Source organism: Trypanosoma melophagium (genome assembly GCF_022059095.1).
Source record: "Trypanosoma melophagium isolate St. Kilda chromosome Unknown ctg4segment1, whole genome shotgun sequence".
NCBI lineage: Eukaryota > Euglenozoa > Kinetoplastea > Trypanosomatida > Trypanosomatidae > Trypanosoma > Trypanosoma melophagium.
The window spans coordinates 748683-767568 of record NW_027125179.1 but is presented as its reverse complement, the minus strand read 5'-3'; the positions used below and the strand labels follow the sequence as shown (position 1 = coordinate 767568).

General features: G+C 41.3%; 14 protein-coding genes across 14 annotated transcripts; all 14 read left to right on the top strand.

The window, feature by feature from the left end:
* Positions 1-469: 469 nt before the first annotated feature.
* Positions 470-925, top strand: LSM04_005197 (Ribosomal protein S27a; the record flags this gene model as incomplete). The annotated part of the gene is made up of 1 exon (XM_067339224.1): positions 470-925. The coding sequence occupies one exon, from the start codon at positions 470-472 to the stop codon at positions 923-925; it is 456 nt and encodes a 151-aa protein (XP_067187890.1).
* A 281-nt stretch (positions 926-1206) lies between these two features.
* LSM04_008412 (DnaJ domain) lies at positions 1207-2058 on the top strand (the record flags this gene model as incomplete). The annotated part of the gene is made up of 1 exon (XM_067339223.1): positions 1207-2058. One exon carries the CDS (start codon positions 1207-1209, stop codon positions 2056-2058), a length of 852 nt encoding a protein of 283 aa, XP_067188031.1.
* Positions 2059-2355: 297 nt separating this feature from the next.
* LSM04_008461 (ATP synthase) lies at positions 2356-2583 on the top strand (the record flags this gene model as incomplete). Its single annotated transcript, XM_067339222.1, has 1 exon — positions 2356-2583. One exon carries the CDS (start codon positions 2356-2358, stop codon positions 2581-2583), a length of 228 nt encoding a protein of 75 aa, XP_067188035.1.
* Positions 2584-2981: 398 nt separating this feature from the next.
* Positions 2982-3548, top strand: LSM04_000602 (Protein of unknown function DUF3592; the record flags this gene model as incomplete). Its single annotated transcript, XM_067339221.1, has 1 exon — positions 2982-3548. The coding sequence occupies one exon, from the start codon at positions 2982-2984 to the stop codon at positions 3546-3548; it is 567 nt and encodes a 188-aa protein (XP_067187703.1).
* A 416-nt stretch (positions 3549-3964) lies between these two features.
* LSM04_001583 (Ribonuclease HII/HIII domain) lies at positions 3965-4951 on the top strand (the record flags this gene model as incomplete). Its single annotated transcript, XM_067339220.1, has 1 exon — positions 3965-4951. The coding sequence occupies one exon, from the start codon at positions 3965-3967 to the stop codon at positions 4949-4951; it is 987 nt and encodes a 328-aa protein (XP_067187737.1).
* A 448-nt stretch (positions 4952-5399) lies between these two features.
* On the top strand, positions 5400-6650 carry LSM04_009696 (GPI transamidase subunit PIG-U; the record flags this gene model as incomplete). Its single annotated transcript, XM_067339219.1, has 1 exon — positions 5400-6650. The coding sequence occupies one exon, from the start codon at positions 5400-5402 to the stop codon at positions 6648-6650; it is 1251 nt and encodes a 416-aa protein (XP_067188087.1).
* Positions 6651-7151: 501 nt separating this feature from the next.
* On the top strand, positions 7152-7733 carry LSM04_008178 (uncharacterized protein; the record flags this gene model as incomplete). Its single annotated transcript, XM_067339218.1, has 1 exon — positions 7152-7733. One exon carries the CDS (start codon positions 7152-7154, stop codon positions 7731-7733), a length of 582 nt encoding a protein of 193 aa, XP_067188021.1.
* A 1947-nt stretch (positions 7734-9680) lies between these two features.
* LSM04_005945 (uncharacterized protein) lies at positions 9681-10248 on the top strand (the record flags this gene model as incomplete). Its single annotated transcript, XM_067339217.1, has 2 exons — positions 9681-9695; positions 9895-10248. 2 exons carry the CDS (start codon positions 9681-9683, stop codon positions 10246-10248), a joined length of 369 nt encoding a protein of 122 aa, XP_067187913.1.
* A 29-nt stretch (positions 10249-10277) lies between these two features.
* Positions 10278-10714, top strand: LSM04_003860 (uncharacterized protein; the record flags this gene model as incomplete). The annotated part of the gene is made up of 2 exons (XM_067339215.1): positions 10278-10598; positions 10637-10714. The coding sequence occupies 2 exons, from the start codon at positions 10278-10280 to the stop codon at positions 10712-10714; spliced, it is 399 nt and encodes a 132-aa protein (XP_067187837.1).
* Positions 10715-11493: 779 nt separating this feature from the next.
* On the top strand, positions 11494-12639 carry LSM04_005693 (uncharacterized protein; the record flags this gene model as incomplete). The annotated part of the gene is made up of 1 exon (XM_067339214.1): positions 11494-12639. The coding sequence occupies one exon, from the start codon at positions 11494-11496 to the stop codon at positions 12637-12639; it is 1146 nt and encodes a 381-aa protein (XP_067187907.1).
* Positions 12640-12940: 301 nt separating this feature from the next.
* Positions 12941-13660, top strand: LSM04_002349 (uncharacterized protein; the record flags this gene model as incomplete). The annotated part of the gene is made up of 1 exon (XM_067339213.1): positions 12941-13660. The coding sequence occupies one exon, from the start codon at positions 12941-12943 to the stop codon at positions 13658-13660; it is 720 nt and encodes a 239-aa protein (XP_067187783.1).
* A 495-nt stretch (positions 13661-14155) lies between these two features.
* LSM04_002221 (Primosome PriB/single-strand DNA-binding) lies at positions 14156-14644 on the top strand (the record flags this gene model as incomplete). Its single annotated transcript, XM_067339212.1, has 1 exon — positions 14156-14644. The coding sequence occupies one exon, from the start codon at positions 14156-14158 to the stop codon at positions 14642-14644; it is 489 nt and encodes a 162-aa protein (XP_067187776.1).
* A 538-nt stretch (positions 14645-15182) lies between these two features.
* Positions 15183-16139, top strand: LSM04_005379 (uncharacterized protein; the record flags this gene model as incomplete). The annotated part of the gene is made up of 1 exon (XM_067339211.1): positions 15183-16139. One exon carries the CDS (start codon positions 15183-15185, stop codon positions 16137-16139), a length of 957 nt encoding a protein of 318 aa, XP_067187898.1.
* Positions 16140-17087: 948 nt separating this feature from the next.
* Positions 17088-18503, top strand: LSM04_002097 (Protein kinase domain; the record flags this gene model as incomplete). The annotated part of the gene is made up of 1 exon (XM_067339210.1): positions 17088-18503. The coding sequence occupies one exon, from the start codon at positions 17088-17090 to the stop codon at positions 18501-18503; it is 1416 nt and encodes a 471-aa protein (XP_067187771.1).
* Positions 18504-18886: the final 383 nt, after the last annotated feature.

Below are 18886 nucleotides of genomic sequence, written 5' to 3'. Positions count from 1 at the left end.
CTATTTTTTGACGTCTGAATAGGTTCTCATCCTAATTTTTCCAGTTATCTTCTTGGTGGCGTGAATGTTGAGTGTTCCTTCTTCTCTCCTTCCCTTGTGAATACTGTTCTTGTTGCTACTGACGTTCCTGCAATGCTGAAGCTTGCAGGAGAGGGGAGATGATATGGATAATGGACGGGAATAGTAAATTATGCTAGTTGGGTTTGCTTTGGCGTGGTAGGTTACACTGACGATGGATGATTAAATGAAATGATCATAGTAGAAATTCATATGATGTGCGTTGAAGACCTTTATTGTGCAAATACTCGCCAACACATAGCGAATGATAGCGAGAAACAAGAAACAAATAGAAACACATACGTTTATAGATATCCATGTCATGATGATACCTTTAAATTCTCTTTCCCTCCATACACTTCTTTGTTTATTTCTTTCTTTATATTTTTCTCTCTTTCCAATAGAAGGAAGCATGCAGCTCTTCGTCAAATCGGCGTCCGGCCAGACCCTTGCGGTCCAGGCATCCCTGCAGGAGACCGTCGCGGCCCTCCGCGCCCGGGCGGGTCTCGGCAGCCACGAGCTCCTCTTCTTCGGCGGTCAGTCCCTCGCCGACTCCGCGACCCTCGCCGAGTACGGGCTCCAGCGCGAGAGCACCATCCACGCCGCCCTCCCGGTGGAGGGTGGTAAGGGAAAGAAGAAGAAGAAGAAGGTCTTCACAAAGCCAAAGAAGCCAATCCATCGACACAAGCTGGAGAAGATGCGGGCACTCAAGTACTTTAACGTCACAGAGAACGACGACGGCTCCTTCAAGGTGGAGCACACTCGCCAGGAGTGCCCAGGACCAAACTGCGGTGCCGCCGTCTTTATGGCACAACACAAGGGGCGCAAGTACTGCGGTAAGTGCCACCTGACATTTACAGTCAAGTAAGTCCGGCGGATCCGCCACTTCCTTCTTTGTTTTTTTTAAATATTTTCGTGTTCAACACTTATTATTATTATTATTATTATTGTTATTATTATTATTCCTAAGAATGGAAAAAAAATACTATTGACGTGTTGCCTTTTGGCCACACGGTGTGTGGATTCTCAGATAGTCTTGGAAAACGATAAAAAAAAAATAAAAAATATAACCTTTCTTCTTTTTTCTTTTCTTTTCTTTTTTTGTGTAGTGTGTTTATTTTCAGCTTGCATCTTGGGGAAGGCAGCAGTATGAATACATTAGGGCTAGATGATGTGGGTAAATGTGATCCATCATTACATGCTTTGACCTCTCTTTCGTTTCAGGCGTTAGGAACTGCAGGGCAGAGTGGGACAAATGTGAAAAGCGGAGGTGGTAAGGCTCCTATGGCGCAAGTGGACCTGGGTGATTTGTTTAACGATTTAACTGTTTCAGGAGGTGCTCCAGGAGCGTCAACACATGGTAGTGCATCCCCTGATTTGAATGAACATAACAAGGCGCCGAAGCAAAAGCTCATCCAACAACAACAACAACCACAACCACAAAAACAGGGATTGGGTGGATCTAGTGATCCTCTTGATACATTTTTTAACTTAGTTCCATCTAATGCACCTACTGTTTCAGGTGAGACTCAGGTTGATTCCCACACCAATGACTTGTTTGACTTCTCCAGACCAGGTGAGCGTGCAAGGTACTCGGATGAGCGGTCTTTTTTAGAAGCCTTTGAAAATCAAGGTAAGAGAAAACGAGGAGAAACACGTGATGGACCATCGCTTGCAGATCTTAGCAGAGGATCCTCCGAAAATAAAGTGAAAGCACGTCTGCTAAAAATAATGAATTACTATGATATACTTGGTGTTAATTGCGATGCCACACCAGAAGAAATTCGAAGGCAGTATAAGAAAAAAGCACTAGAACTTCACCCTGATAGGGTAGGTCGAGAACAAACAGAGGAGGAGGCAGAACTTTTTAAAGTCATGACAAAAGCTAATGAGATTCTTTCTGATCCAGAAGAACGGGTTAAGTATGACGAAGAGCTGCGACGTTCTAGCAATAGTGCTACGGATGAGGCGACATGGCTCTTTCATCTTCACCAGGAGTAAAGAAAGTGCAACAAACAAGAAAAAACAAAAAAAAAATGAAACCACTGCTAATGAAAAAAGTTAGTCAAAATACTGAAAAAGAGTTAGTGAGTGAGTATTTGTAAATGTGTCGATTTTTTTGAAGTAAAATTTATTTTTTTTTATACATATATTGTGTGTGTTTTTCTTTTGTCTTTTTTCCTCCTCCTTATTTATTTAATTTCTTCTGTTTTTCTTCATTTGGCAAATAAATTGTGGTTAAAAAAAACAAGAAGAAGAGGTATAAAAGGGTAGTCGCTCGTATTTCGAATAAAAACAATGATGCGCCGCTGCACTGTTTTGTTAAACCCCACCTGGAGAGAGCAAGGTATCAGCTACTTGAAGTATCTTAACGTCTGCACAGAAACACTTCACGGCACAGTAAAGGAATGCCGACGACAAAAATACGTCCGTTTCTCTGCAACAAATTATCTTTCACAGAAGCCTGATGGTGCGGGTGGAAATGAACTTGTCAAGAATGTCCCTGCGAGCACAACGGATTACTAGGAAAGTTTGTGTGACATGGACTCGAAAAAAAAAGAAGGAGTAAGATCTTGGTGTCTGTATTTGTGAATATACATGATAGGAAGAATGAGTTAGTACGTGTGTAATAGGATGCTTCAGGTATACATGTGGCAACGCTATTTTGTTACTAGTGATGCAAATATGACCTTTGTCTCAAAGGATACTGGAAATCTATCGTTTTTTTTTTGTTTTCGTTTTATGGTTTGATATATTTTTATTTATTTATTCTTTTTTTTTTAATTCGTCTCTTCTTCCTTATTTGATTCATTCTATTACTGATATTTTAGGCTCCGTATTAGCGTGGGCCGTAACCACAGAATAGACCCTCTTTCTTGAAATAAGCGGAAAAAAATCCTTTTTATTTTTTCTTATTTCTGGCGATGCCGTGGTACCTCAGTACTTTTCGTCTTGGTTTCTGTGCCATCTACTCATACTTTGCCTATGTGCAGGTGAAGTGGATTGTGGAGGCAGAAGAGCGGTACAAACGCTCCCTCACATGGAAGCCAGCGGTGGGAACTATTTTTGATCACAAAATTGTGATGAAACGCGGAGGCTCAAGTTATGTGCAGTACCGGTTTGAAGTGGATGGCGAGGAGTATGTGGGAGATCGCTTTAACAGTGGCGGAATTCATAAGGAAGAGATGGTATCACGACCAGCTCTCCTTGGAGCTGGAACTCAACTTGTAGTCTATTATAACCCAGCGGATCCTAACGAGAGTGCAATTAAACTTCAAACGGATCGTGGTGCGGAGTCTGTTTTTTTGCTTGGTATTGCAATATCTGTACTTGTGGCGTATAGGTCAGTACGCTGTGAGACGATTTTGCCTAATATGTTTTACACCTTTCTTGGTGTAAACCGGCGTCTTGGCGGTATTACCGGTCTCCGGGAGGCGCGGACGCACTCACGGCAAAAGATGAAATACGGCAAAGGAACGGGTGCTATTTAATGAGAAATAGCGTTTTTGTACTAAACCACTCCTATTTCTAATACATACATTTTTATCTATGAGAGTATGCAGAAAAAAAAAAGTGACAAGAGAAAAATATCAATGGTATAGAAAAGGGCACATCGGGGTTGTCTTATGGTAACTTTCTAAAGAGGTATTTTCTTCGTGTTATCTCAGTAAAACTGTTTTTTTTTTTTCTGCATTTACCTTGTTCTTGTTTTTTGTTTCATAATAGCAGTAGGTTAGTGGTATTAATTTTATTTTGTTTCTTATTTGAGAGCGCTAACACATACAGTGCTTTCCCTAGTTTACGAGAAAGAATATAAAGGGAAGAAAAACAATTAAATTTTATTTCTATATAATATATATATATATATTTTTATTTATTTATTTATTTAAGGAAAAGGAGGAATACTATGGCTGAACCGCGTTCTACTAGTAGCAAAGCTCTTAGCGGAGCGAAAAGAAATCGTACCAGCATTGAATTTGATGTTGTTGAGTTTATACAAACGATGGATTGTACCGACAATCATATGGTGCTTGGTATTGATGAAGCGGGGAGAGGACCAATAATAGGTCCTATGGTATATACAGGGGCTATAATTGCACTTCACGAGCATGACCGTCTTGTAGACTACTGTGGAGTGAATGACAGTAAAGTATTAGGTGAGGGTCAGCGAAAGGATGCACTGAAGAAATTACAGGAACTCAAGACCTTCCGTACTTTTACAGTCGTTATTACACCCACTGAAATTGCTGCTGCTATGACAGGTGTCCATGGGACCAATCTTAATACACTTAGTCATAACACAGCCATTAATATTATCTCTAATGCTACATTGGAAGCTTCAGGTATGTTAGTTGCTGCATACATTGATACAGTTGGACCACCTGAGTCTTACCAGCAACGACTTTCAGGAAGATTTCCACACTTACGTGTTACAGTAGCAAAAAAGGCAGAATCAAAGTTTCCTATTGTGGCAGCTGCTTCTGTTGTGGCAAAAATTGAACGTGATTCTCGCATTGAGCGACTCGGTATAGATGTTGGGAGTGGATATCCAAGTGATCCAAAAGTTATGTCCTGGGTACGTTCACATCTTCATCATTTCTTTCTTTTGCCACGTAAGTATGACTTTGTTCGTCTTTCCTGGGGACCTGTCGTTCAACTCGCCAAGAACCCTAACGTATGCGCTACTGTTGTATTTGAGGAAGACACAAAAACCAAAGCAGAAAAACGACGTACTGCCGGTGCTATTGGTAGTAGTGATGGTAAGAAACAACGTCTTTTGAGTTTTGCCAAACCACCACCACGTCGACATACTGTATTTACGCACCTTCTAAAACTTAAAAATGTTTCATCCATTCAAGATACTTGGCATCCTCCTTTTGATATTAATCATTGATCATAATGAAATCTTTTGAAAAATGCATTTATGTGTTTCTAGTTTTATACATGTAGTACAAGGCACTGTAACATATCAGGCTTTGTTTGCATACTAATAACCACAGAAGTTATTGTGGTATCCATAGAAACTGTTTGACCAGCATAGAGAGTTTTTCACACTTTTTATAGGTGGGAATTTAATTCACTTTATTCTTCATGAGAAGAAACCGAAAAAATTCTGCAGATTGTATTTTTTTTTTCTTTTTTTTTTTCTATGTTTCTTTTGATTCTTTGTTTGTTTGTTTGTTTTGCTTCACTCTTGTAATTATCATGTTTTCTTGTTTTCAATAATTGCTATTATTACTACTGTTGTTTTTCTATGCTTTTTTTCGTGAAATTTAAGCACTAGGCAGACATCCTCTGCAATACATAATAAAGGGAAGGGAGAAAGGTATTACAATAATTAAATGGGGATGTTAACTGAAAAGATTCTGACATCGCCGTTAGTAGCTGCTTTCGTAACGTTTGCCGTACGATTACTTGTGTATAATTTTATTGATTATATTTCTCTTCCATACCACTTTGGTATTACAACTCCTAATACAGGTGCTGAAGTATGGAAAGAGGCTGTTTTTTGGAAACACCACTTTGGTGCTGTTCCTGAATTTCTTGGTGGTATTGCACCATGGTATGCTGAATATATACCAGTAGCACCAAGTATGGTGTATGTAATTCTATTGTGCTTCTTTGATGCTGTAACAGCATTTTTTGTGAGTCAGTGGCCGTCTGCTATGCCTCAAATAACTTTTTCTCTCTTTGTGCTGAATCCCGTAATGATTTTCTTGCCAGTTTTAGAATCTCTGGCACCTGTAGAGCATTTCTTACTGGCTCTTCTGATTCAGTGTTGTCTTGGACGAAGAAAACGTCCCTACTTGATCTACGTTGCAAGATTAGTTCAACCTATATTAGGGTTTTCTTTTATTGCTCTAATTGTAGCGCTATGGTTTCCTGTGGGAACTCCAAGTCCAAGAATTGGTCTTATGGCTTCTCTTTTAGGTGCTGTTGGTGTGGGTGGATTGGGTCTTGTTTATCTCTGGTATTGGGGAACTTTAGGTGATAAGACTTCTCTTTATGCCCCACCTGACAATGGGGTGATGTGGTATGTGCGTCTTCTTATTCTTCCCGCATTTGGACGCTGCATAGATGTTTTTCAAATTCAACTCCCAGCAGTTATTACACTTCCACTAGCACTTGCACTTCCTGCTGAAGTTCAAGAATCGAAACGAGTTCAAAGAAGTTCAATTCCAGGAGATCGACGATCGTTTTTGGTTTTATTTGCTATCTGTGTCAGTAAACTATGTCGCTGTAATATAGCTCTTTCAGACTACTCATTGGGTGTACTTTTCTTGTATTCTCTTTTGGAGGTGTCAGACAAACAATCCAAGGAGAATAGGAAAATAACGATGTTTGAACGAATGCGTAAAGCAAATATATTTGTTCCTGTCTACACATTGTTGCTGGTAGTGCCATTACAGCACAGTTTTTACACCGGATGGGTTATGTGGGATACAGCAAACCCTAACTGGGTATTTTTTCCACAGGTGGCTTTTGTCACTTTGGGCAGTATCTTTCTTCTTATATTTCTTAATGTAGCAGTGGATGCCATTAAGGCGGAAATTGAAGTGGACGCTATGAAGAATGAAAAAGAAGAAGGGTAGTACGACGTAGAATCACCTTATCTATGCTTTTATTCATTTTTTTCTTTTTTCAGTGACGCTGTGTAAAACAAAAAAATACATACACAGATGAGGTAAAAGAAAGAGATGGACGGTAAACAAGCTTACATACGGAGAAAAAAGAAAACAAAGGGATTGAGAAGGCATTATATATATATTAACCCGGATGCATTTCTATTTGCGTACAATTGGTGAATAATCTTCTCATGAGTCACTGTGTATACTATCCTTTTTTCATGGGTTTACAATAGCTATAGCTATTATTCTTGTTTCTGTTGTTTTTTTTTTCGTTTGTTATTGTTCTCTTTTTCGATAAAAATGTATTTTTTTCTTCTTTGTCCTCTTCTCATAACTACCTTTCTGTTCCCTGCTAACAAAATAGGGTAGAAATAAACCCACCCTCCCCTTAAAAAAAAAAAAAGACAAATAAGAAAAAATAAATATCTGTTCTTTTCTCTACTAGGAGAAGAGAGTAGACAGCAAATGTCCCGGAACGTTGTGGAGATCCTTGCCCTTGTTCTTCTCTCATTACTGATGGTGTCGGCCGATCACACACCGATACAAACCCGCATCCCCCAACGTGCCCCACCAAAAACTGCACCGTACTTTTTATATTCCGTCTGCGATGCGGAGATTCAACAGTTGTGCCCCTCGCAAGAGGATGCCCCACTGAAGTGTCTCCTGCAGCACTTCAACACAGCACGGCGGAACACCCGCCGCGCGGTCCCAATGCACGGACGCCCACACCTGCTGCACGCCTATCCCCAATCACACAAACCACCACCACAACAACAATTACAATCACTGCAGAAACAACCGGAGGAGCTGAATGAAACACAACCACGCCGGGCGAATCTCTTTGGCAAGGAGTGCAGCAGTTGGCTGCGGGCGCGGGAGGTGTGTGTCACGTACGTTCGCAGAACAGGACGCTGTCGGGCCTCTGAAACAGCACGGGAATGTCTGCGCAGGGTGCCAGCAAGTCTGCTCCCGCCAGGGTGCCGCAATACCGACTACCACCGCAGTGTGATTCTATATGGTGAGATGAAGCGACAGAAGGGGACATAGCTGCAGTGAATATATCATAACACGGCGAAGATGAGATGCCAGAAAGAAGAAGAAAGAAAGGAACGTTATAGACCTTGAGGAAAAAATGAAGTGTATATATATATATATATATATATATATATATATATATATATATATATTCTTTTCTTTTCTTCTTTTATTTCGGTTTTCTTATTTTCGAGAAATGTAGACATTCTTGAAGTAATTAAAATACCCAGCAAAAGAAGAACACTTACGTATGCGTAAAACAAGGAATGAATAAAATTGTCAACGACAGTGAAATATAGGAAAAAGTTAAAGGGCCGAATCGAGTACTCGTGGAAGTGAAATATGTAACATGAAATACAGGGCATGAGAGAAGAACTTCAATTTATCTGTATTGCGGCACTCTATGAGATGTGAAAGCCTAGATTGTGGCTAATGAGAAAACCCCTTTTCACTGGTTTAAATCAGGCAATCAAAATATGATAAAATTGATTAGGAAATAAGAAAAAAAAAAAACAGCAGCATGATCACTCATACTTCCGTTTTTTTTTTTTTTTTTTTGTACAAAGATAGGATAAAAAAAAGAGATAAACCTCGATTTCTATGGGCTTTACTGAGTTGTGATTCCACGTGTTCACTAGAAGAAGTAATGCTCTGCTTGTAGCAACTATAGTCTTTTTCTTTTCCAGACTTTTTTTGTTGTTGTTGTATTCTTTTCTTTCCTTTTTTCCCCGAAATACCTTTTTTTTTATTTTGATCTCTTCCTGCGTAGTAGTGGGGACGTACCGCAACCTTTTTTCGTCCTCCCAGTTCCTATGGTATCTTTACTCGAAAAGGAATTTGAAACAGAAAAAACAAAAGAAAACGAACTGAATATCCAAAACGACATATATATATATATATATATATATATATATATATTTATATAGGCCAGAGGATATGGTATTACGGGGGGAATATATTTTTGTTCTGGTTTTGTTACAGCTGTTACAACAGCTAACAGAGGTAGTTTTTTTTATTTTTCTTCTACAGAGACAGCATCATCATTATTAGCGGCATAGTCGTTTTTATTTATTTATTTATGTCTGTGGACTTGTTATCTTACTTCATTCAAATCTAATTCTTTTTATTACTATTATTAATAATAGCATGTTTTTCTGAAAGCAAAAATAGGGAGGAGTGAATTTGGATTGAGCGAATAATCAATTCCACAAACGTTTAATATATAAGAAACGGTTACTGTCTCCATAGGCCCTGATGAAGATGAAGATGATGTTTTTTCTACTTTGTCAGCACGATTTATGAATACTTTCGTTCTTAGAGAGTGCATGCGAATGAGTGTTTTGTTTCTTTTTTTTTCTGGATCGCCCCTTCTTTTTTTTCTTTCATTGGTAAATGGGGAAGTTAAGACAGAGAGGATCCATGCGCACCACGCTGTTATTTCTGAAAATTGTTGATGTGTTGTGTGAACCTGCTTTTTTTTTTACTACTAGTCAATTTTTTTGAGTTTTTTTTTTCTTTTGCCTTCTTGATATTTTGGACGTCGGGCATGCAGATAGGAAGCTGGTTTCTGTGTGTGTGTGTGTCCGGGAGAGCCAGTTTAAAAAATTCCTCTTGATGTACTCGTTTTTTTTCTTTTTTTTTGCTTTTTGCTTTCCATGTGTGTGTGTGGGAAAAATGGAAAGGTGATAACAGAGGATGTCTCTTCACTCTGGTGAGAGGAAAATGGGATAAAAATACGGAGGATAAGTAAAAAAAAAAAACTAAAGGGAAAAACCATGTTGACTTCTGTATATGTGCACATCCGTGCAGAAAATTTTGTTTTTCTGTGTGTGTGTCTCGTAGAAATATTCGTTATTTCCCAATTTTTTTTTTACCGCTAACAAGTGTACCGCAAATATCTTCGATCATGGGTGTGTTTTCAACCTCTTCGTCTCTTCCATTTCCTTCTCCTTGGGATTGATGCCCAGCGACGCGGTCAAAGACACTCCTCTTTCCTCTACCCAGAAAAAAAAACTCTTTTTTTCTTTCTATTCCATGTATTTTCTCTTTTTCTTTTCTTTACCTTTTTTCTCCTTTCTTTTTTTCTTTCTTGACTCAGGGGGTTGTGGATATATGCCGTCTGTGGCTCTCCTCGCCCCCTCGCCGCGTGTACATTGCGTGGGGGACTCTCCAGGCGGTCGCCGTCAAATGGGCGTACGGCCTCGCCGCCCGCTTCGGCTCCTACACGTACACCTTCGCCCAGGCACTCGCCATGTTCGTCGCGGAGCTCCTCTGCCTCGTCGTCTTCATCGCCGCCCTATCATACCTATGGCTTAATCGCTCCTTCTCACGACGGGAGTGCACCGGTATTGGGGTTGTCGTCATTGGTCTCACACTTGTTGGTATCAGCACCGTTATGCGGGTGTCTCCAACAAGAAATACAAATACAAGGGTGGGCAGGGCCAATAGCAACCCACTCCCAGGTGCAGTGCTTATGTTTCAGCGCAGCTTCTGCACGCCTATCAGGGTGTCTGTGAGGAACGGTTGACAAACTTGTATCACATACCACCCCTTCAGATGGTTGGTACTGAAGGCGCCTACGGTGTAGGGATGACCCTCATGCTACTTGCAGTGTTGCAACTTTTCCCATCTGCTCCTTTTGTCCATAATATTGTTGGAGACCTACCTGATGGTGTAGCTAATGCGACAGCAGATCTCCTTGTCCCCTACGATGATGTTATTCTTGCCTTTGATCGGATGCATTATAGCACCGCGTGCTTATTCTCCATACTTATTTACATATTGGCAGGTGTATTCTATAATGGTTGTCAAGTCAACATCATCAAGAAGTTTTCTGCTGCAACTTGTGTAATGCTCGGATTACTACGTAATGTTACGGTGTGGATGGTAGCATTAGCGATTCCCTCTGTGTTGAGGAACATTTTGATGCTTTACATTTTCTTGGCTTCTGTTGTCTCGTAGCAGATAACGTGGTATTTCAGATGCGTGGGTGATATAACGGGCGTAATGCTTCTCCGGAACGTAGAGAGTTTGTATGAGGTTCTGCTACAATTATAGGGAATGCATCTTCATGAGTGAGTTGAAGTGAACGGGTCGTGTATGTGTTTGCGTGTGTCTGAAAGAAGGTTTATAGAAAACCTCAGAAAATTAAATAAAAGAAGAGCGTCATGAAAGAGTATGAAGGAGGACGAGGAGAAAAAAAAAGAACAAGAAAGAGGGATAGAGAGGTTCCAGTACTAGTGATTCTATCGTGGTAACATGGAAGAGTCAGTAAAATAACTTATCTGCGTGTTGAAATCGATACTGCGCTATTGCTGCTCTTTATCCAGAGAAAGAAAAAATGAATGAATTAGAAGGGTAGTTTTACAGTATCAAATTATGTTTGGAATCCTTTTTCTAGTTTAGGAGGAACAGTTCTGCACGTTTCTTTTTTTTTAATTCTCTCCTATATTTAGTGTCTCTCTCTCTCTCTCCTTCCTTATGCTCAAAGTAGTGTTGTAGTTAGCTGAATTCGTTTTTTTTTTCTTTTTCGTTCTGACAGGGCGAACTGATTGTTGCTTCACGTTTCGAGTTTTTTTTTCTTTACTATCTTCGCTTTCTTTTCTGTATTGGGTCATTTATGAAGCTTGATCACTTTAATAATTCGAGTATTTCGTTTAATCTTATTTGCTACTTTCTTTTTTCCTGTTATCGTGGTGATAGTAGTAGTTGAAGTATTAGAAGTAGTTGCACAGGCTACGGAATGCGATAATAGAGGTGCAAGGGGTGAGTAATGAGTAGTGGTACAGGGGAACCGCAGCCGATATCCACCGCTGTCGCTTGCATGCTGGACATGGAGAACGAAATGGGTCGTACTGAAGTTGAGATTGTGGAAAATGAAGAACGAAAGAAACTTTACAGGATGTACAAATCCTCTACCGCTCTTGCGGTAAAGGAAGGTTTAACACGTGAACATTATTCCGCTGGTCTGAATACAAGTCACTCTTCTTGTCGCAATGAATCTTCACATAAAGCTGGTAACATAATAATTGATACACCAGTGGAACAGTATGTGAGGGAAAATGAGTCCCCCCAGCTTAGCTGCTCTCCGATGAAGTGGTGGGATGGCATAATTGATGGCAAAACAAACTTCTTAGAAAATAGTAATAATGAAAATATCAGCAGCAATTACAAGGGTGGGAAGAGTAATTTTTCCCACAGAGTTTCTCAAAGGCCAAGTGTATTAATTTCACCCTCTTTTGGTAATTGTGATTCTCTGCCAAATGAATGGCCTGCATGTAATGGTGTCTCTCCTTCGTTTTGTAGAGATAGAGATAAGCAACTAAATAGAAAGAGTGGAAGGACAAAATGGAATATTAGTACGAATATTCATAGTAAACCTGCAGCATTTCATACCCCACCGAAAGTTTCCTCTGATTCTCATTTTTTACGTGCAAAAAAATTCTTTCGTGGTAGAAACTTGCAGCAGTCTTCTATAAGGACAATTCCACGTGCTGATATTGGAGAACCTCGCTCATCAGAAATAGATTTTGTTATTATTCCTCCTCCGGCTCTTGTTTTGGAACGCTTGAAGCGATTGATATTGTTAGAAAAGCTACTTCGTGTAGAACTGGAACGTGAAGCGTTGGAAGACTGGTATATTCTACGTGGTGAATTCGTTGGAATGGGGAGCAAGCTTGTTGAAAAGGTTCTTTTAGGGTTGTCTTCTTCAGCTCGTGATGAGCGACAAGGTATATGTAAATTCGGTATTTATTCGAAAACTGTCATTCCATCCTCTTTTTCATATAATTGGGAACGGGCAAAAAGACGACAGGAAAAGCGCTTCACCTCTACAAAACTGTATGGTTTACAGAATGACACTAAATTGATATCGCATACAGCAAGAGCTCCTATGGATGCCAGAACAAGAATGTGGTAACTTTTTGCTGTTCTAATACAAAAAAAAGGAAAAAAAAGTAAGAAAAAGAGAATGAGGGTATACTGCCTTTTATTTTATTGTTTAATTTTACATACAACTGGATTATGTTGGTTTTTTTTTCTCATTTGATGTATGTGGGTGTTTGTTTTTCCTTTTCTTTATCTTTCTCTTTCTTTAAATTTTTTTAGTGTTTGGGTGACTGGGTCTTTTCTTTCTATTGGCGTTCTTGTGTCTTTTTGTGCCTGCGGTTGTTTCACAGGAAAAAAAAAAAGACTCCTGAGAGTCTGTGTGTGTTCTAAATATGTTCTTGCGTACGACTTCACCTCTATTGCAGAAAGGGATATGCACGCTGCGTGATGCTGTTGGTGTTGCTTATGCCGCTGGCTTCTTGGGAGTTGCACCAACCAGAACTGCCGCATCAGGGGCACTACAAAATGAAAGTGAGATGGAGGATTTAAGTGCCTTTGCATCGTTTTCGGTGGCGGACCCATTGGGCGCTAGACAATCCTCTGCGATGAGCAGCAGCCACAGTAACAACAGTAATGGCAATCCCCGTAGCAGTAGCGGTATCTATAACGAGGTAGGAAATCGAATCCGTTTCGCGTCGCATTGCGTGGAAGGGCCTAGTGTTGCCCTTTCATCGGCTGCTGCTTCTGTTGCCCACATTGAAGGTGTCGTACGGCGGGTGGACTTTGGCCACGCCGTTGGGGCGGAGGGGCGGCCCCTCCTGCAGTTCATACTGGACGTGGTGGAGGCCCCGCCCGGCGAGGAAAGAGAAAAGGATAGAGGGAAGAGAAAAAAAGAAGTATTGCCGCTGGCGGTGTGGTGGCGGGCGGAGGGGGCGGCGGGGGCCGAAGAGGCGGCACGGCGACTCGTCGGGCGGCGGGTGGTGGCCAGCGGGCGACTGCGGCTGGAGGAGCGCTATGAGGCCAAGAGCGCCACAACACACAAAGTCCCCGTATTGGTGCTTCCACCAACACCAACCTTCGAGACTAGCGCACTCGCCGTTCTCGCAGATTAAAAGGGTGGTTAGTTGAAGGTGTGGAATGAGTCTCTCTTTTTACGTTGCTATATAACGTTGAGTCTTGTTTGTTTCTTATCATTTCAATTTTATCAACGCTATTATTCGTGTCTGACTGAGTATTTCTAGTTCTTTTTCTCTCTTTGTGTGTGTGTGTGTGCGTGAAGGGGCCTATTTTACTTTTTTTTTCTTTTTTTTTGTTGTGCATGCCATTATTTTCTTTCTTCTTTTGCGTTTTTTTTTTTTTTTTTTTGGGGGGGGGGGGGCTTGTTACATAGTGTGTCTTGCACATACATACTATCTCTTTTCCTCTCCCGCGCATTCATTTGTTCATTCGTGCCTACCTACTTACGCACGCACAGGGAGAGAGAGAAGAAAAAAAAGGCGAAGGAGAGGTGTGGGAAGACGAACAAGTTCAAAGCATTGTAAAAGTTAGTTGCATTCTATAGCCTCCTATAAAAGAGAATAATAGCAAAACAAAAGACACGAAATCATATGTTTTCTCTCACTTGTCGTCGCCTGCTACTGCGACAAACCGTTACACGCCGTTGTAAGAGTGTTAACAGCGTGACTTTGGTGGGTGTAGTACATGACATCCAGAGCGGGTTTGTGTACGAAGATGCCGTTACCCAGTTTACTCTCACCACGACGAGCATTGACACCACACACCCAACACAGGAGGTGGTGGTAGAGAAGGATCACCACACCATTCGTTGTTTTGGAGAGCTCTTCTCCGCTGAAGTAAAGCAAAAGATTAAGGAGGGAAATGTGGTTTGCGTGAATGGACGACTGCGACTCAGTCCACAGTTGGAACCGTCATGCAACAAACACTTTTACTTTCCCTACATCCAAGTTCAGCCACCGCATGGGCAGGTGGCTGTGATTCATGGCGACCGGAGAACTACACCGGCACCGGTGAATCCAACCGTTGACGAGATACCTGCTGACAACAACAACAAGAACAGCAGTTCAGACTCATCGTAATTACAGTCGCTCTATGTGCTGACTATGAAAGAACCATAGTGCTGGAAATTTACTCACAGAGATGATCAATTGAAATGGGAGGAAAAAATAGAGAGAGAGAGAGAGAGAGAGAGAGAGAGAGAGAGTGAAAAAAGAAGTGAAACAAAAAGGAGAGTGTGAGGGTCCTTGTGGTTTACCTTCGTGGGTGTGAACATGTGTGGCTTATTTAACTTGATGAGTGAAGAAGACATGAAAATTTATTTCTACATTTTCTTTTTTCTTCTTCTTCTTCTTGCCTTGAGCACTGCCCTAGCTAGTCGTATTGTCATATGTAATATTTATTCTGTGTTTTACGTACTGAAGTACACACTCTTATCCTCCTTGTTTTTTCTTTCTTCTTTTTTTTTTGTCTTTGGGTTTTTAATCTCTCACAAAACAATTGAATTAGATCGATAGATAGATAGAGGGAGAGAGAGAGAGAGAGAGAGAGAAAGAGTGAGAAATAGGTAGAAAAAAAAATAATTTTCAGACAAAGCGAATTCCATAGTACATTGTTTGTATGATATTAAAAGAGCAGTTCGTCTTGGAAACGACCAAGGCCGCCAGCTTGGCGGCAGTGCGAAACTTAAATCTCTGGAGTAAGGGACTCACTGATGTGTCTATAATATCGAAGATTACAGGCATTGAGGTTCTTTCGCTATCATCTAACCATGTATCGACAATGAGTCCATTCGCATCATGCACTTCACTACGCGAGTTATATTTGCGAAAGAACAATATTCAGTCTCTTTCAGAGGTTAGGTACATTAAAGACCTTCCTCATCTGCATACACTCTGGCTTTTAGATAATCCTTGTGCGACAGATCCAAACTATCGCTATTTTGTTATCAACTGTTGCCCACATCTTCGGCAGCTTGATAGTATTGAGGTTACTAAAAAGGAACGAGAAGAAGCTATGGAAAGACTCCCTGAAAAGGTTATGCAAGAGATGCTAAAACAGGGAAATACACCGGTGGTAGATGAGGCACCATCCACTGCAGAAGAAGGGGGAGTACAGACTGCAAAACCCATCGCAACACCAATACCAACCCCACCACCAATAATAGCTGGGCCACCTGCAAAAGTGGTCTCCCAAACGGCAGTACCTCACCGTGTAGCAACTCCCAAATCAGTTGAAAGACGTTCTAGTGGTGCTGTAAGTAGACGTAGTATCGATGATGATAAAGATAGGGTGGATAAAAAGGAAAAGGAAAAGGAGAAGAAAAAAGAAAAAGATAAGGAAATTCGAAATAGTGAAGGCAAGGAAGATGATGGATCAAGAGTAGTTAGTCTTGAAGGTCTGTCCGATGGTACGTCTTACACAACAATTCAAACACAACGGGCGATTCTCACTGCTATTGTATCGTTGATACCTGAACTCACAGTAGATTCTCTCGGGGTACTGCAAAAAGAAGTTGTGGAGGAGATTGGGAGGAAACAAAAAGCCATACGTCAACGTTCAAGAGGGCCTACATAACAAGGAGTGAGAACGGACATTTGTGTATCTTTCTTCATGTGACTCATCTTTGAGACACTAATACCGTTTTCTTAATTTATTGTTTGTTGTTTTTTAAGTGGATATTGTGATTTTGGCAATTTCTGCTTGGGTTCTCTCTATATTGAATGAAACTATGCCTGCATACAGATACACAGATTTTCTATCTCCCTCTCTCCTTCTTTTCTTTTTTTTTTTGTGGCTTTCTATCTCTACTTGATCATGACGATTTTTTTTTTTTGGCTTGTTTCTGCACCTGTTTGAGAATTTACCTACTTCTTCGGATATATGTTTGCCTTCGGCAATGCAGTAAGGGAGTGAGCAAAATATCTGGAACTCTTTGGCACTCCTTTATCATTTTTTTTTCCCTTCTACTTCTGTACTTGTCACAACAGGAGGGTTAGAGTGGTAGTGGAATGTTTGGAGTAAGAGTTAAAGTTTCTTTCTATGTGTATGACTTTGTGTAAATTTTTTTCCCTGTTACTTCTTTTTTTTTATTTTTATTTTATATGACATTTTTTTTTTCTTGCCCTTACGGTAGAGATATATCTCGAATAGGGATATCCTTTTTTTTTTTTGTGGAAGTAAAGAGGAGGAAGAACGAAAAAAAGAAAAAAAAAAGGAAGGAGGGGATAAAAGGAAAGAAAAAGTATATAGAAGAATCAATAGGTTAGTACAGTCAAGAGGAAAAAAAAGTCAACAACTAGAACAACAAGAGAAAGAAAAACAGAAGCATAAACAAAGAAAAAGGAAAAAAAAAATAAATAAGAAAAAAAGGAGAAACGAAAAAGAAAAAAGGGGGAAAAACACATACACGAGACACTACAGTTTTGAAGGAGAAAGTTATACATATACATTACACAAATCCACAAAACAAAGGGTATATACGTATTTGGGAGGTGTACGCTATAAATCCCAGAGAAAATCATCATGTCGTCTGAAATAGAGCCACATATTCTCCGAAAGTACGAGATTCAGGCACAGTTAGGACAAGGGGCATATGGTATTGTTTGGCGAGCTTCTGATCGTCGAACCCATCAGGTGGTTGCCCTAAAGAAAATATATGACGCATTTCAAAATGCTACGGATGCACAACGCACATTTCGAGAAATTATGTTTCTCCAAGCTTTAAAGCATCCAAATATTATTAAACTTCTTCACGTACATCGCGCTACTAACGATAAGGATATATACCTTGTCTTTGAATATATGGAGACTGATCTCCATGTAGTCATTCGTGCCAATATTCTTGAAGACATCCACAAGCAGTTTATCATATATCAGTTGCTTAAAACTATGAAGTATCTTCACTCTGCTGAGTTGTTGCATCGTGATATGAAACCGTCAAATCTGCTTGTAAATAGTGACTGTTCGATGAAGGTAGCGGATTTTGGTTTAGCGCGCTCAATTCTCTCTCTAGAGAAGGAGCAGGTGGCACGTCCTGTGCTGACGGATTACATTATGACACGATGGTACCGCCCCCCTGAGATTCTTCTTGGCTCCACTCGCTACACAAAGGGTGTTGATATGTGGGCTGTTGGCTGCATTCTGGCGGAGTTAATTCTAGGCCGGCCGATCTTCCCCGGCCGCACAACGATGAAACAGCTGGAGTTGATCATCAGCGTCCTTGGCGAGCCCACGGCGGAGGACATTGCCGCGACCAACTCGCAGTTTGCGGAGGCGATGCTGCGGGATATTCGCCGCTCGCAGGTGACGACGTTCGCCGAACTCCTCCCGAAGGCCTCCCCCGACGCCCTCGACTTGGTGGAGAAACTCATGCGCTTCAACCCCAACGCCCGGCTCACGGCGGAGCAGGCGCTCGAGCACCCGTACGTCGCGGCCTTCCACAAGGCGCAGGACGAGCCGGTCGCCCCCGGCCCCATCACCATCTCCCTCCCAGACGACACGCGATTCACCATGCAGGAGTACAGAGAGCGGTTGTACCAGGAGATTGCAAACGCCCGGCGAAAGGTGCGACGGGAGGCGGTGGGCGCACCAAACACAAAGGGCGAAGGCGAGACCACCGGCACCCGCACACACCCAGGCGTCTCCACCACAGGATCAAATAATAACAGTACAACCACCCCATCAGGAGTTGCCGCGACAGCAGAGGAGAGACGGGAAAAGGCTCGGGAATCCACGCAGACAAGCGGCACCACAACGCACGCGTCTTCTACGACTGCCGCACGCCCGACCTCCTCAGCCGCCACCCGCTCAGGTCTTGGAAATGGAGCAAGTCGAACAACAGTGGCTGCGCGATCATCAGATGCAGGGCGGTCCATTCATCATGTCAGACCAGCTGTGTCACGCTATGGTGTGAACGGCACACGTCTTTCACACAAATAGAAGAGAGGGAAGGGGTAAATAGGAGAGGAAACGAAAATAACAAGAAAAAAAAAATAAAGGAACATCGGCATGTGAAGTGAAGGGCAGAAATCGTTAGATTGCTGTTACGCTTGGCTATCGGTATGATGAAAGGGCAGAAAAATTCGCTAGGCCCATTAGGATCAGATTGCTTTGATGTTCTCTCTCTCTCTCTCTTCTTTTTATTTCACTCTATTATTACTTTATTCTTCTTTTTTTTTTTACCACTCGCCATTCTATGTGAATCATTCCGCAGAATTTTTTTTTCCTTTTCCGCTTCTTCTTTTCTCGGAGAAGCTGTCACTCTCTTCAACTTTTTTCCTCTTTCTCTCTCTCTCTCCCTTTCTCTCTTGCTTGCTCGTTCT